Here is a 16,522-nt window from a genome sequence, read left to right on the forward strand (position 1 = left end):
TGCACGGATGCCTCAAGCACGGCTCCCTTATTGAGTCTTTTTAATATCTACAAGGTTTTCAGTACGAAACTGAAGCACTCAATAATTTAATCTATCATCAAATCCGTTTTCTTTTACGTCCTCTTTATAAAATCACAAAGATAACCCAAAAGTTCCTCCAGAAAAATTGTTTTAATGATTTTCCGCTGTGGATGTAACAGCCCTTTCACACGGCAGTCCCGTTTTGCGAGACCGGCATTTTACTGGATCCTGCAAAAACGGACGTTGTGTTCACACGTAGTTCAGTTTTTCAGGAAGGCCGGTCCCGCAAAACTGGACTGCCGTGTGAAAGGGCTGTATCCTGTTTTTGACCATTCCTACGCTAGTGATCAGGCGAAATGGACGTGAATACTTTGCTAGTCTATTGGTAGTATCGGTGTCGTCGCGTCGGCAGCGAAATGGAAGATTCTGGGTTCATCCTATCGTGACACAACACTCGACTTTAGGTATTTTTGTAAATCACTTTCCCTCAAAAAACAGTGTCCAGCAAAAATCACACGCCACAGTCGTGTGAACACTACTATAGAAATATATGTGTCATTTAACGGGATCCCGCTTTTTACTGGACGAATGATCCAGTTTCAAGTGACAAAACCGAATTGCACAAATCGACCGGAAACAGCATTTTGCAGGATCCTGCATGCGGTTTGCTCGTGTGAACAATATATATACACAAACAATATATAATATGATATCTTTTGCGATCAAACGGGATCCTACAGAAAACGGGATCCTGGAAAAAACTGGACTACCGTGTGGAAGTGTCGTAACATGAGAATGATGTTCCTTCTGGAGCGCTTCATGTACCAGGATAGCGATAATTCTTTCAAACAACCATGCAGCCCCCACAAAAATTAAAGTATTGGTACTTCTCAGCAAGATCACAGAAAAACTAAGTAAATAATAAAATCTTTAAATGTTTTTTTTTATATTTAATATTTAAAAATGTAAATAATGTGTATACAAATGAATAAAACGAATTACAATAATAAAAAGTGTAAACCATTAAAATAAACGTATAAACGTAAAACAAAATATAAAGTATAAACACAAAACAAAATATAAAGTATAAACGTAAAACAAAATATAAATTATAAACGTTAAACAAAATATAAAGTATAAACGTTAAACAAAATATAAAGTATAAAAAGTAGACAAATAAATAACTACAAAATATGAAAGCACCATAGAATACATGATCAATAAATCACGTAATTAATTCTAGGGTAACATTTTTGTTGCGGGACCTCAGCTTCGATATCAACGAGGGAAAGTCGTATTCCCCGTTTAGTGGCAATGCCATGGTATTTTTAATCGGGGGCAATGCCATTGTTCGCCGAGCTGATGTGCCCTGAGACCGCCTGAAATTTGGTGGTAGATCTGTAGGTTCCTCCATCGTCCTTAATAAATTTGCTGAGTTTGCTGCTAGTGGCTCCTCTGAAAGATTAGAATGAGAACGCATGTTATTCAGTACCTATACATGTAAGTTAAGTATACAAAACATAGGACTGTGAAACATATTTTGCTGACCCTAAATCTATGCTATATATACTTCTATGCTAATATAATAAAGGGGAAATATTTTTTTTGTTTGATGCTCCGAAACTACAAGCCGATTTGAAAAATTCTCCACAGGTAGTGTAGAAAACATAGGCTATATTTTATCTTGGTCCGGGCAGTAATTCCCACGGTACGAGGGAAAACGGCTAGTAAGTTTAAAAAGCAGAGCAAAAATTTAATTTGTACCTGTCATAACTTTCAAGTCAACGTAGCAATAATTGTAGCCGAGTCCGACCCCTAGGCCCAGAGAAATGGCGACTGTGGTTATGATGCATAACACAATTGCTGTTAGCGCGGCAAAGGATGCTAATCTGAAATAAGGTTATAAGTGCCTATGTTAACCTAGCTAACTAGCACCAAAAATAAAATGAGATACTTAAACAAACCTAAAATGTGATGAAATACCTATAGGTAAAAAAATATTTTGGAAAATAACTTACTTTTCAAGGACGTATACTACATTCCCAATTTGGTTGCCACACGCAGCGGAACAACCGCCACACATGTTATTAAATAATAAAATATACTTCGAATAAAAAAATAAATAAAATAAAAAATAAACACAAATACAAAAATGAAATGTAAACTTCAATAAAGTTGAAAAAAAAGCATAGACAATAAAGTATGCCACAAAAAAAACAGAGATTTTAATTTAAAAAGTTTTTATTAAGTAATGTTGGTCATGTAGCGTTTGCATGCTTTCCTTGCGTATACCATTTTATAATCGCAGAACTTTATAAGTTCTTAAAATGAAATAAAAATACTTTAGTTTTCATTTGGGAATAGCAATTTTTAAGTTGAAATTTTCGTTTTGAAAATGCTGGCCGTTCTTAGTTTAGCGTGCTGAAAGAAATCGTGTCAATGCCAAATATTTTTTGTCAATGTTCCTGACTAACGTTGTTTATATTTTTTAGAGATTTTTTATATAATTTTTTTATATTTTGGAAGTCACAAGACAGAAGACACTAGCTATGATGGGCTACACTATATTGGAAGTGGAAGATATGCCAGAAGTACTTAAAAAGTTAGTTTGTATATTATATATTTTAGATTAGTCTTGCTGGTCCTCGACAATGCTCACCACAGAGAGAGTACATTACGATGCTCACAGTAGGGTTTATAATGCGGAAATGCGTACAACATGGGCAAAGATACAGCTATTTTAGGAAGTAGATACCTAAGACAACCCACTGACCCTGCTTTAAAATTGATTGTTTCGTTACTCTACGTTTACGTGAAACAACGAAGCAATAAATTGCTACATCAGTGAAGAAGCAGGCGCAACAGTTTTGCGACACGCAGAAACTGAAAAAGAAACACACACCCCGAAAATTGGACATGCGCTATCAAAGAAATGAATAAAGCCTTTTGAAGAACACTTGCATGACTTATCATTTAAAAATTGTTCAAAATTGAGGATGTTTTCTTTTAGGGAATTAAAAAAAAACCAAGAAAGCGATGGACGGCGTTGTACTTACTACGTTACTGGGTATTTTAAAAAAACCATTGCGCCGAGCCCTTTATGTGGCTTGGTTCAAGAAAGTCAGATTTCTGGTCAATTTTTTTTAAATAAAATCTCATGTCATTCATTAGTACCTACTCTCTTATATGCTCTCTTATGTACTCCTCTTATGTCCTCTTTTATACACTCGCATATGGACTCTTATGTACTCTCTTATGTACAATAAATAAATAACAATTATTGAGCAATTGGATTTTAAGCAATTTCGTCTATAAATAACTAGCTTTCTTCCCGCCGTTTCACCTGAACTACCTACTGCCTGTACCGGGATAAAATATAGCCAAAAATACACTATTCCCGAGTAACAAAACTCGGGAATAGTGTATTTTTCCAACAGTATAAGAAATTTTTAAATCGATGTTGTAATTTTTAAGCTTATCCATTACATACAAACTTACAAATTTTATCTCTTCGTAATATTAGTATAGAGGATATTTTCTTGATATTTTGTTCCAGCAAACCTCGTTGGGTGACGTGTGTGGCTATCGCGATAGCCGTGATCACTATAACTGCATCCGCCGTGGCTGTGGGCGCCTTCATAGGCTACACATACTGCTACATCGAACACCGAACCATGTCAGGTAAAGTTCACGAAGCAGCCCGGAGTCTGGAAGTTGGTGATTGATATACCAGTGCATCAGAGCACGTAAATGAATTGTAATAAAAGAAATTTTAAACGAAGTTCGGATATGTTGTTCCATACAAAAGTATTGCAGCAAAAGTATTGAGTAGCGTAGTAATGTCGGTCCTGCGCCTGATCTCTCTCTGGTCGTGTCGGATTGTCGTCCCATCGGGCTATCAGAGTGAAGGAATAGCGAGTGCACTTGTGTCCGCGCAAATGCTTGTGAACTATAATATGTCCTGCGCAGTTGGCTAATCTCCTTACATGAACAGCCGCCGTAGCCGATAATCGGCTGGGTGGTCATCATCATGTTCTATTTTCCCCTTCGAAAGATATAGGGGAAGAGGAAGTCGATATGGTTAGAAAGAATGTTACTTGCGAGATGACGGCAGATAGAAGAGTATGGAAGGAGAAAACATGCTGCGCCGACCCCAAATAAAATTGGGATAAGGGCATTAGGATGATATTCTTGGTTACTCTCTCAAGTCACCGTTATCACTTGGGAAATTGTTCGGTATCTGGTTAAAAAGCAGTCAGTATGTTACTGGAATATATTTATGAGCTATAGCTGATTGGTATTTAATTCGGGGGCTACGTTCAGCAGCGAATAGCCGATTACTTCCAAGTTCTATCCAAATCAATCTTCTGCAATAAAAAATATTATATCTATAAATGTTTTGAGGAGACTTTTTTCCTAAAATTTACGTTTTTTTCGGTTGGGGCGACGACGAAACTGTAAACCGACGAAGGCGTAAAAATTATAGCAACGGTTCACCCGACAAGTAATTGCTCCAGTTTATTTACCAGGCTCAAGGGATTTATATAGCAATTCATTTTCATTTAACTTGGTTTTCACTAGCTACTGGTATAAATACGTATAGTTTTCAAAGTCAAACTTAATCAAAACCTGCAATCACATATTATTTTTTTAAAGATTTCATAATTTATCTGTCTAACCTATTACTTATCAGTCAAACTTATCTCGTTCTTCAAGCGTGGTTTAGGTATGCGATATAAATAAGAGTCAGTTAAAATACATGAATAAAGATTCTATGATATACCTATATTGATATCTTTCCCTTGCAGGTAATATGACGCACTCGGTGAGCTTCCAAGTTGTGATACCACACGTTCAGGACACCGAAGAGATGAAAACAAACAGGACTATTAACGGCGCTCTTACTGGAGTACTTATATCAAGGCTTCTCAACATTGGCCAGGACTTTATTTCCCAGGATTGTGCTTCTATGCCATTTAACGAAACCGCATCAGAAATGTTTCACCTTACACTCTGAACTCCGTGACCTCTGTAGAGTATTTTGTCGTGAAGACGGAATATCGACAAAATTATCGACATGTTACATCACTAAGTATCAGCTGCTGGTCCTACTAGGAGAATTTGATGTGAAGTTAGAATTTCGTTTAGTAAAATTTTACGGTGATTTCTGTTATTTTATTATTTTAACCGACTTCTAAAAAAGGAGGTGGTTCTCAATTCGGATTATAGCTTGCAGACCATTAATGAGTTAATACTGTTTTATTCTCACTGATTCGGCGATTGATAATGAAATGCATCCTATTGTTGTAAGTTTTCATTTAGTAAAACCTGAAATACAGTGGCGGATTTACCAATAGGCCAAGTAGGCCAGTGCCTAGAGCGGCAGATTTAGAGGGGCGGCAAATTTTGCAAATTTTTTTACATGTTTTTTTTTATAATTGAGTATATGAGTACACAATCCATATATAAATAACCGATTAATAAACGCAAAATGAATAAACTGTAATATATACTTAGGTACGTGATCATGAATTTTAAAATATTCTAATAGCGTTTCAATAAAAATAAAATAAAAAATCCGCTCGCTTCGCTCGCGGTTTTTTCATGATTCCTGGTTTGTTCTGCGCTCTTTGAGTCCTCAATCTAACAAAAAGTTAAAGCACCGAAGTAGCAAAAACAACTGACGATTTCTAAGATTTCTATGCTGTTTATGAGGTGGAGTACATTTGTGTCCCAAAACTCGAAAAATTTCGCGCTGCGCTCTCAGCTTTTTCACTTTACACTGGGTTTTTTTTTAAACTTGTTTGAGTATTTTTGTGTTCCAAGACTCAAAAAATTTCGCGGTCGCTGCGCTCGCGCCTTTCACTTGACAATAACTATTTTCTTTAGGTATTATTGCATCCCAAACATCAAACATTTCGTGGCTTCTTCTCTTTGCAGTGGTTTTTTTTCCACTCTTATTTGGGTAGGTATTTTTGTGTCCCAAAATTTGAAAAAGTTGCGCTCGCTTCGCTCGCGACTTTTTCACTTTACGGCGGTTTTTTTTTACTCGTTTTGGTACAAAATTATTGAGTTTTGGAACAGAAAAGTTTTTACATTTGTCGGTTTTTTTTTTGGCGGGTGCTCAATAGGTAGTCCGCCATGGGTGCCGATGCTACGCCGCCACTGAATCATAGCACCCGAACGAATGAACCCATTTCAATTTAGTTTTTTTTTTTTTTAATACATGTGTTTTACGAGCGAGTGTTCTTAGACATGATTGATGAAAATCGATTGAGCCGTTTAAAAGTTACAGAGGTTTTACGCTTCAAAGTCGCTGTCATATATACGTGTTAACATTAAACTCTTCGGTACATAGAGGCTTGCAAAAATAATCTAGTAACTGGCAGAAATATCATTAAGTTCACAATCATTAGAGGCGGCAAAAATTGAATGGCCTACTAGCGGCAAGTTTGTAAATCCGCCACTGCTGAAATACCAATTAAAATAGAAATCGTAGTCATTTTATTTACTTTATACATAAAAGCAATCATAAGTCTGCAGATCTGAACGCGAATGTTACGAGGGACATGCATTCAACGAAGTATTGTACGACGATAATAACGATTTGCATTTTTTCTCCGCCATGAACGGGACTGTTTGTGCACAGGCTTACCTACAGAGAACAATGCGATTGCTCTAGATTGTAAAAGCAAAATAAGCATTTTATACTGCAGAACAAAGGCATATTAAGAGCGAAATACCCCTCAGCTCATTATTAGCAGGATATAAACCACGCAGTTTGTTGATAAGGAGATTATTTCTGAAAATGAGTGCTGTGAAGATAGATCGATAGATTTCTTCTCTGTCTACCATACCATAGGAAGTTACTAAGTCAGGCAGCGGGGCCCAGTAGGGCCAAGGCCTGCCGGGCTGCAGGATTATTCGAAGGAGTTACCCTCGGCCCTGGTACATAAAAGGCCTACGACGGAACACGACGGTTTTTAGTCAGAGAGTCTGACACTCCCTCACCGCTGCTAACCCACAGCGGGAGTGGTCATTTTGGTGTTTTTTGACGTCATTAAAAAAGGTAACACACAATTATTATTTTGTGTAATAAGTATAATAATTCATCTAAGTACATAAGTAGGCATTATATCTGGTAAACAATATATTTGGGTTTTTTCCAGTTGCGGTATTCCTGTTTAAGTACGTCTTACGCGTTTAATAGGTTTATTTCGACATTATTCATAAATATTTTTGTATTAAGATACCTATTGGTGTGCTAAGCGCACAACATAACTGAACACAAACGGTCTGAAATAAAGCTTTTCTTCAAAATAGAACTCGATCATGTCAAAGTCGAAGTTAAAACGTTTATTGAAAGTAGGCCAGCTTCCCCAAAAACGCCCCCCTTCCACCACTTCCTAGTGTTATGACTGGAAAGAAGAAGCGGTGAGTAACCAAACTTCCCAAGACATAGCTGGCCATTACAATTAAATTATAATTTAACAACTGTACAATACAACATTTTATTTGAATGAATATAGAGGAAGAGGTGGAATGATGATAATAAGTAGATAAAGTGCTCGAATGCACAATAAAATTCAATGAACGTATGGATGGAGGAAAGAAACAAAGAAATGATAATTAGATTGTGTGAATGACGATATTGCCAGTAAGAATGTGCACGTGAGATGACGTCAAATAAGAGTGTATAGAAAAAAAAGAAGACATGATGCGATAACCTCAAATGGAATCGGTATAAAGGCAGGAGTCGTGGTAGCCTAGTGGGTAAAGGACCTACCTCTCGAATATGAGAGTGTGGGTTCGATTCCAGGTCACGCAAGTACCAATGTATCTTTTCTAAGTTTGTATATCTTGGATACCAATAGCTGATAAAAAAGGTGAAGGAAAACATCTTGAGGAAACCTGTACCATAAAGTCTGAAATCACCAACCCGCATTGAGCAAGCGTGGTTAGTAATGCTCAATCCTTCTCCGTGTGAGAGGTCTGTGCCCAGCAGTGGGACGATAAAAAGGCTGTAACAGTAACATAAAGGCAGGAGTATGTTAATGATGATGTTTATATTACGTAAAATACTTAATTGAAACCACAGGGTCTGGTTTCTTCACTAAAATGCAAACATCGTAAGTTTTTGTTACTTTGTCCTTGTTAACTTCATCATTCAATTATATTAATATCGGGACGGTGACGAAGCAGGAAGATACTTATGGAACTAAAAACATTAATGTTTCTTCCTTGAGTAATTTAAGTTGATGTTACAAAGTTTTTCCTGTGTTTTTAGACATTCGTTTTAAGATATTATAGAATATTCAGCTAAACCGAGTTTATACTAAGTTATTGCACAAGGTTCTACTCAATTGTCTCGAATTGAAGTTACATTATGAGGTCATCTGAGTGGTCCAGTAAATACATTTATGATTAGATATAATTTTTCAGCAGTATTTACTTAAGATTCGAGAAATGTTCTATACATAATACGGGCTTAAATAAATTGATTTATCATCATCGACTTAAAAGGACGTTCAATTCATCGATTTTCGAGAAGAACTAACTTTTATCGCCTAGTATATTGCAAGCACTACAGTAAAAGTACTGGCAACTTAAAAAAAATAAGTTCAAGGGACTTACACATTCTCACGTTTCGAAAATCGATTCCCAAACTTCAGGGATCGAGAATTACGTCAAATCCAGGTGAGTTGGCGACGTTCGAATGTACGAAGTGTCCCCATCCCTCGGGGGTAATTGAGCGAATTCGTTCGGAAACTGAAAGCAAAAGGTTGACCGAATTGCAACGGAGCGGAATCGACGTGTGAATGACGAATACATGTCGACGAGCAAAAGCTTTTATGCAACTCTTGGTGTATTAAGGAAGTGAGGCTAGGTTTAAAATTTTGGCTTCGAATAAATTGAGATTTTGTGTATATTAGCGTCTTTAAATTAATTCTTAAATTTTAACTAATATTACAAATGCGAAAGTAACTCTGTCTGTCTGTCTGTCTGTTACGCTTTCACGTCTAAACCACTGAACTGATTTACTATAACTTGGTACAGAGATAGAGTTGACCTTGAGAAAGAACATGGGATAGTTTTTATCCCCGTCTTTTGAAGAGTTCTCTTGGAAACGCGATATAACCGAACTTGACGTGAGCAAAGCCGCGGGCGGAAGCTAGTATTTTATAAGCAAGTTTTGTTGATTGCGATATGTTGTTTTCAGTAAGAGGATATCAGGATTGCTCATAAGAATGGGTTATATTTCACCTTTATACCCTGTGCTAATGCAGTCTTGTACTACACTCAAAACATACTCAACACAATACAAAATCGAACAAAATACATCTATACATATCACACGAACAAGATAATAATTGGTTACGCAACCCCATGCAACAGGTTGCCGAGTAGCAACCAAATGACTCACGAGCAACCAGTCCTTGTAATTTGTGGCCCAATTGATTAAAGGAGTCCGTCAGACGCTCGCTTTAGTACCAATTAATATTGATTCAGTTATGCGGAAGAATTCGGATCGTCTGTCATTTGAGATTCGTGGTGCGGGTCTGATAACGTCTAATGATGAATGCCTTTCTAATTGCTATTGTGTTACATTTAAGGTTTTAATTATAGGTTTTTATTATGTGTTTGCAGGTGTTAGGTGGTTGGGTAGGATGCCCTTTTCGTAATTCTGAAAAAAAATGGTATTTCTAGAACTTTTATAGAAACATTGTGAGAAGGTGCAGTCTTTGAGGGCCTTATTTATTTATTGAATACGATGGAAGACTTAAAGAAAGTAGACATAGACGACAGAAAGACAATTAGAAGTCTTCACTCATACTTATATGTGATAACCAGGCCATCATCCATCATCGGAAACCTATGCCGCTAAGTTAACTCAAATATTTATTTCACGTGCATTAACAAGGTGTAAAAAACCAAAGACCTCCACCTCAAGACTAAGACTAAAGGTTATTAGTTAAATCATCACTATTTTTTTGTTCAAACTTAGGCATTATGTTTATACAATGATTCTTCTCCTTGAAGTTTTTACGACGGTTCAGCAAAAACTAGTTACACGCAGGTAGGAGGCAAACAATTAAAACAGCGATATTGAATATAGGTACTAGCATAAAAACTGATTTTGTTTCAACTGTTGTTTGTATGGTGTTAAGAGCACCATACAAGCAACAGACAGGTGGTTCGGAGGGCACGTTAAACTGTAGGTCACGGCTCTCATTGAACATCCTTGGCGGTCTTTACGGGTAGTCAAAAGCCAGCAAGTCTGACACCAGTCTAACCAAGGGGTATAGACAGTCGCTTGTTATAAAACACTGGCATTCCATTCCGCTACATCCAGTAAGACTTAAAGCCAGTCCCAACAAAGTTAAAAAAAAGGCTCGGGAGATGATGGTTTTTTCTCGTAATATCTTTAGGTAATAGTTTTATTGCCCAGGCAGTCCAATGGGCAAGAGGACAAGGATCGATGTTGAGGTTATTAATTCCTTTGACTACTTATAGAGGTACATTCGAAAGTCTAATAGTCAGTACATCATGACTTTTGTTGGTAAAAAATTTAGGGCCTTACTACAAAAACTTTAAACCCTGTTTTACACTTGTCTAATAAAATTTTGGCTGCAAAATGAACCATATGTCAACGTCATAATTTGACATTTTTTTAGACAAGGCATAAACTGACGTTTAAAAGTTTTTGTGGTAAAGTTTAGGGGAATCTTCGTAAAATAGGTGTTACGTAGTGTGTAAGTACAAAACTCAGATTCACGTTGATGACGATCAACGATTTTTGACTAAGTCCTATATAAAAAGTTGCGTAACTTTCCGCTAGTTAAAGTTGCGAGTATAAGCCAGACCGGTGCATACTAGCAAAGTTTTCCCCCTACTTTACATATTTCCACATTATTATCATAAGTAATGTGGGCGCTTATTATAATACAAAGTATTAGCAGTAATAGCCCAAAGGTTAAAGTGCATTCTGTGGAATAGAACATAGCATCTTCTAGAATAATCTTGAACTACTTCTAGCCGGTACTACGGGATTCTTCAAGGAGTAGCAGCGCATTTGGTACACAAAGTGCTTCAAAAGAAACAAAGGTAGGTATTAGTCAGTAGAAGTCTGACAATCGCCGCAGTTGGAAAAATCGCCTTATGATATTCCATCTCAAAAAAACGTGTATACACATATAGAATGTACTCCATATTCATTATTTCCTTAACTCTGAACCTTGATTTTAAGTAGTGAAAACACCGACTGTCTACTATTTCTCTGTAGCTGCATTCCGAAGTACATTAACTAAAGTTTGATTCACCAAATCATTGACCAAGGTCAGCCATGGCTTACACTCCCATGATTTCCGAGAATTGAGTATCGATGTAAATATCGATACACGGCTCGATTCTCACAATAGCACCTAACAATGGGAGATGTGAAACCAAACAAACGGGTTTCCGACTCAAGAGTGAAGCGGTAAGGTAATCGAATAGTTTCTATGGGAAATATTATTTTATTCTGTATGTTGGTAAACGAAGACGTATCCAAGTACCTACATGGTAATAATAATATTTAGCATTTAGAAAGGCACTTGTTGAAAGGCAAAAATAATAAATTTCACAAGAAAAAATGTCTATGGGCACTTTAGACCTAACTTCTACCAGCGGCTTTACCCGCTTTTCAATTCCTCACAAATTCAAATCGGTCCAGTGATTCCTGAGGTTAGCGCATTCAAACGCTTTTGTGGGGCATAGCTGTACCTCTAGACCTACTTTCTTTGGTATTACTAATAAATAAATAAACAAACAATCAATGTCTTTTTCAGCTTTATATCAAGTATAAGATCAGAATGAATTAAAAATTATTCGAGTAAGTCGTAGTTTACGCCTTCCTCTTCATTATTGCCAGATAAGTAAGTTTGGAGTTACTCAGGAAAATTCAGAGGTTCAGAGATATTTTACAGGACGAGAATTGTCATTTGGAATAACCCAATGACACTTTGGTCCAATTTAACCTTTAATTGAATAGGTACAAAATAAGCTGATGTATGATTTATAAATACAGAATAACAACGAATTCCATAAATGACTTATAAAATTGAATTAATTTAATATATCGTCTGAAATTTAAAATTTATTGAGGAGGTAAACCATTGGATCAAAACTACAGAATCCTATTTTTAGCTGGCTAACAACAAAATATAACTATAAATTAGACATTTAATTTAAATAATTTAAGGTCAAGGCCAGGAGACCAAATCTTCGTCTTGATTGTTATCAAATATCACACCGTTTGTTTATTTAAATGAATTGTGTTTTGAAAAGTGGGTTCTGCAGTTATTTAAAGTTAGAACCCACAATTGATCATTGCCCTGATTGGAAAATATACATAAAAAAAATCATGTTGTTTAATATCCCTAAAGCATAAAATATATAAATCAGTATTACTTCAGTGTCCAAATAAGTATATATATTTTTATTCGCAACGACGAAACATGAGGCCAAAGCATTCAATAACTTGTTTCGGAAATAGCATCAAATTGATTGATTCAATAAATGACGTCACAGATACAATTTTTAGTGTTTGTTAACGAAGATGATTTCTGTTTAAATAATGTACTTATGGATTTTCCTATTGATAGGTAATATCACAGATTACAGAATACGTTACACGATTTAATTAGCAAAGTTAACATTTCCTAAAAGTTCATAATTCTTGCAGTGCGCTTCAATATTCCGAAAAGGAATTTAATATTATCTTGAAACTACATTTTCATATAAAATTCTTGATGAATACCCGACATCGATCAACATCTCGGCCGCGACTCATAAACTAGTTATACTTAAGCCGGTTCTCGCGTCCTGTTGAACCCTAAAAAGGATGAGTACATACAAAAAAGGTTTAAACTGCGGCTTTACAGTGACGTGGTCCCGAGGTGTTCCGACTGATCGCACGCGCCGACATCGCTGCGCGCGCTTCGCACGTCCTCTTAAACTAACAATTTCTTCGAAAAATTAATTAACAAATATAAGCACGCTGAGATTCCAGATTGTAATTTTCCATTTTTCATTGCTTTCCATGTTTTACGATAAGTGAATCGTAGTTGTGTTCAGTGCTATGTATCGGCGCGATCAAGGCTGTTCCGAGTGAAATTTTATTCGATGTGTTAATACAAGTTTCGGCCTTCATGGTTACAAAATAATTGGTTCCATATCGTGACGCGTGTGCTAAATTATTACGGGTTATTGGATTTATTTGTACAGGTGTGTATGCTCTGCTTTATTTGGTAAAACAATCGGTGTTTTGTGTTACTACAATCGTTTATTCAATTATTTATTTTGTGATCAACATGCTTTGAGATGAGGCAATGTTTTGCTATTTAAAGGTCGTTTTATTTGTTTACGTGACGCTACTAAAAACTCACATGTTTTTGTTGGTTTTGCCGCACATAGGTATTTTGACCACGAATTATTTATTTTGTGTTTTTTATTTACCTTTAGGTACCTACTAAGTTATGCAAAGTCGTTATGTCAAGAGTAAAAAGGATTACTACCTATCATCAGAATTTCAATAAAAAAATATTCTTGCGTTTGATGCATTGGTTTCAGTAATAACTAGTACCGTAAAACTGAGCTGAAATAAAAGAAATCATTACTTACTTACCTACATTTACGTTGGTTTGCGGTAATGTAAACTTATCTACTTATTTTTTACCACATGCTTAATATAGTATCGAATATTATTACTTTTAAGTAAAAAGACGTCAAAATTCCTCTATTTAAAATACAACAGCAAACTAGTATATTAAAATGTCATATTTACGTAAAACAAAACATGTTCCGCAAGACTCCGCTACTTATTATCCCTTCATCCCTAAACTTAATCACTATCAAGTTACCAACGTTATTACACGGAGCCACCATTTATCAAATATGACACGTGTCTAATTTCATTTTAGGTTCATAATCCTTTGGTAAAGGTTTAAGGTGTTAGCAGGTATGACATGGTAGGTAGTGGTAGTTTCTTACTTTTGGTAATTTTTCTAACGTTGTGGTATTTTTGTACATAAAAAACAATTCAATACGAGAAAAGTCAGGTGTAGTGTATAGCTTACTTATGATTTATAAAAAACAATTATTATATTTTCTGTCAGCCTTGGGCTCCAATTTACCTATGCAGGTATAGTCACAATTTTTTATGAAGATTGATAATAATAGATTAATAAAAAGGTTTTATGAACCGGTAGTTTATTGTTTTTATTTAATATCCACCTCACATATAAAATAAACACTATTATATGAAACTAGCTTCCGTAAGCGGCTTCGCCCGCGTGGTGTGTTGATAAAAAGTAGCCTATGTGTTAATCCAGGGTATCACCTATCTACATACCAAATTTCAATCAAATCGTTCCAGCCGTTTTTGCGTGATTGAATAACAAACATACATCCATACATTCTCACAAACTTTCACATTTATAATATTAGTAGGAAGTAGGATGAAATGAATTCGTCATTCGTCATTTATGGGGAAAACCCGTGCTATTTACCACAATTTATTAGGACAAACCCAGAGAAAAATAGCACACAATGGTAATGAATGATATGAAAAAGTACACACGTATATTCTAAGAAAACCACTGATGACACTACTAGTTTTATTTCTATTAATGACTAGGCGCTTTCCCGCGGTTCTATCGTATCGTATGCCGGTATCGACGACATATGAAGGCGACCGAGACCAACGAAACGCTGGAGAGAAGACTTGGACAGCTTCCTCTCGGACTGACCACAAACAACGATGGACAGAGAAAAATGGAAGGCCATGGGTAGGCCTTTGAACAGCAGTGGGACAGCATAGGCTAATAAAAAATGCCTGTATCGGGATAAAATATTACTCGGGAAGAGTGTAGCTTTCCATAGCCTTTACAATGAAACATTGTTTAAATCGGTTCAATAGTTCTGAAGCCTTTACGGTACAAACAAAGAAACAGAAAAATGTCTCCTCTTTATTACGTTAGTACAAACGACTTTTCCTTGATAAGCGATAAGTATGAGATCACGAGACAAGATTTTATTATGCAGACTAATGACCTTCTTATAACAGGTGCATTATAAAGTTGAATCTTAAAATATTCAATTTATTATACCATTATTATAGATAGGTAGTAAAGATTACCAACGTCTCGTGAATTGATTTTAAAGAAACAAAGCGTCGAGGAGAATTATTATTTCCATGAGATGCTTATAAAATAAGATGCAACAAATTCTTAAAAAAAAAAACGTTTTATTTGGCGAAAATTTTTGGTAAGCGTTTATGTAAAGTTAGATAAATTATACATAATTTACTCGATGTGATTAAAAATTGGAGCTTAGACAGAGGTAGTTAAGAAAACCATAGATACATCCAGTTTAATTAGTGAAGAGTTTAGTTCAATAAGCGATATGAGATCATGAGACAAGATTTTTTATGCATACTAATGACCTTCTCATAACAGGTGCATATGAGCTTGAATCTTGATATGGGTGCTATAAAACTGACGAATCAATTTTGAAATAACAGAGCGGGATGATCATTATTTTAATTAGACATAGGCAATGGCAAGTCAATACTTACATTATGATAAATGTAGCAACAGTTTCCTACTAGATTTACGAAATTGTAAATTACTTTCTTTAGGTTTATTGTACCTACTTATGGCTTATCATATTACAGAAGTATGTTTGAAATAGTGCAATATAAACTCAATGAAACGGAATATAAATAAAACACTTTCTAAAAAAAACATTATTTAGTTAGCAGTGAAAATATAATGAATATTTTCTTAGCATTGATGAATAAATACTTAGATACCTATAGCGAGCACTTTATTCCCAGCAAAACGATGAGAAACTTATTGAAACAAAACTGGCTAACGACGTTTCATTTCAATGTTCCAAGATTGAGAATTCGCATTTACTTCAATAAGATTTTCACTTATAATACCACAAGAGCTTCAAAATTATCGGGTATTTTCCGATAGGTTCGTTGCAAACAAATGAAGGAGTCAAGTTTTTCAGGTTAAAAAATAAAGAGCGCGAAGCGCGAGTGATTTTTCCTGAAAAACTTGACGACTTTGTTGCAGGAACCTGAGGAAATGCCAGATAATTATGAAGCTCGTGTGTATTCGGAAGATATTTTTCCGTCCCAAATGTCGGCCACAACCTGTCAGTTTGACGTAGCAACGACCAGAGAAAATATTCAAAAAATTTTCAGTATAATACCATGTAGGTTGTACCACGTGACGTCGAATGGTGCAATTCTATTGGTCGATATTTGGGTCGGAAAAATAATCTAACTTATCTTTGAATTTATTGAAACGTAAAACTGAAATGTACACCTAGATTTACTGAAGCTAGATTCATACTCACTTTGAGCACCTGTAAAGTAAATTCAATAGTTATTTGTTATACAAGAGTGCAAAGTTGCTTTTTAACCGCGGGCATAATTTTGATGACCGAG

At 35.6% G+C, this 16,522-nt stretch overlaps 2 protein-coding genes and 1 long non-coding RNA gene across 3 annotated transcripts in view; 2 read left to right on the forward strand and 1 right to left on the reverse strand.

Moving 5' to 3' along the window:
• Positions 1-977: 977 nt before the first annotated feature.
• Positions 978-2,201, reverse strand: LOC110372863 (uncharacterized). Its single transcript, XR_010276686.1, has 3 exons — positions 2,040-2,201; positions 1,786-1,910; positions 978-1,476 (listed from the first exon to the last, which is right to left on the reverse strand). It is a non-coding gene; the product is annotated as an uncharacterized LOC110372863 (long non-coding RNA).
• A 257-nt stretch (positions 2,202-2,458) lies between these two features.
• Positions 2,459-5,185, forward strand: LOC110372857 (uncharacterized). The gene is made up of 3 exons (XM_021329863.3): positions 2,459-2,623; positions 3,578-3,702; positions 4,830-5,185. Exons 1-3 carry the CDS (start codon positions 2,571-2,573, stop codon positions 5,036-5,038), a joined length of 387 nt encoding a protein of 128 aa, XP_021185538.1. The 5' UTR covers positions 2,459-2,570; the 3' UTR covers positions 5,039-5,185.
• Positions 5,186-12,935: 7,750 nt separating this feature from the next.
• The window catches only part of LOC110372805 (glutathione hydrolase 1 proenzyme), a 45,769-nt gene continuing 42,182 nt past the window's right edge, over positions 12,936-16,522 (forward strand). Inside the window, exon 1 of the mRNA XM_021329776.3 lies at positions 12,936-13,287. The gene's annotated coding sequence lies outside the window, so the exon portion shown is untranslated. The remainder of the gene's footprint in view (positions 13,288-16,522) is intronic.

Source organism: Helicoverpa armigera, chromosome 8, assembly GCF_030705265.1.
Source record: "Helicoverpa armigera isolate CAAS_96S chromosome 8, ASM3070526v1, whole genome shotgun sequence".
In the NCBI taxonomy this organism is placed as follows: domain Eukaryota; kingdom Metazoa; phylum Arthropoda; class Insecta; order Lepidoptera; family Noctuidae; genus Helicoverpa; species Helicoverpa armigera.

Excerpts from the sequence above, each read along its gene's own strand:
- LOC110372857 (XM_021329863.3), top strand. The coding sequence starts at position 2,571 with ATGATGGGCTACACTATATTGGAAGTGGAAGATATGCCAGAAGTACTT. Across the intron at positions 2,624-3,577 it reads ATGCCAGAAGTACTTAAAAA|CAAACCTCGTTGGGTGACGT; the intron begins GTTAGTTTGTAT and ends ATTTTGTTCCAG. Across the intron at positions 3,703-4,829 it reads CGAACACCGAACCATGTCAG|GTAATATGACGCACTCGGTG; the intron begins GTAAAGTTCACG and ends TTTCCCTTGCAG.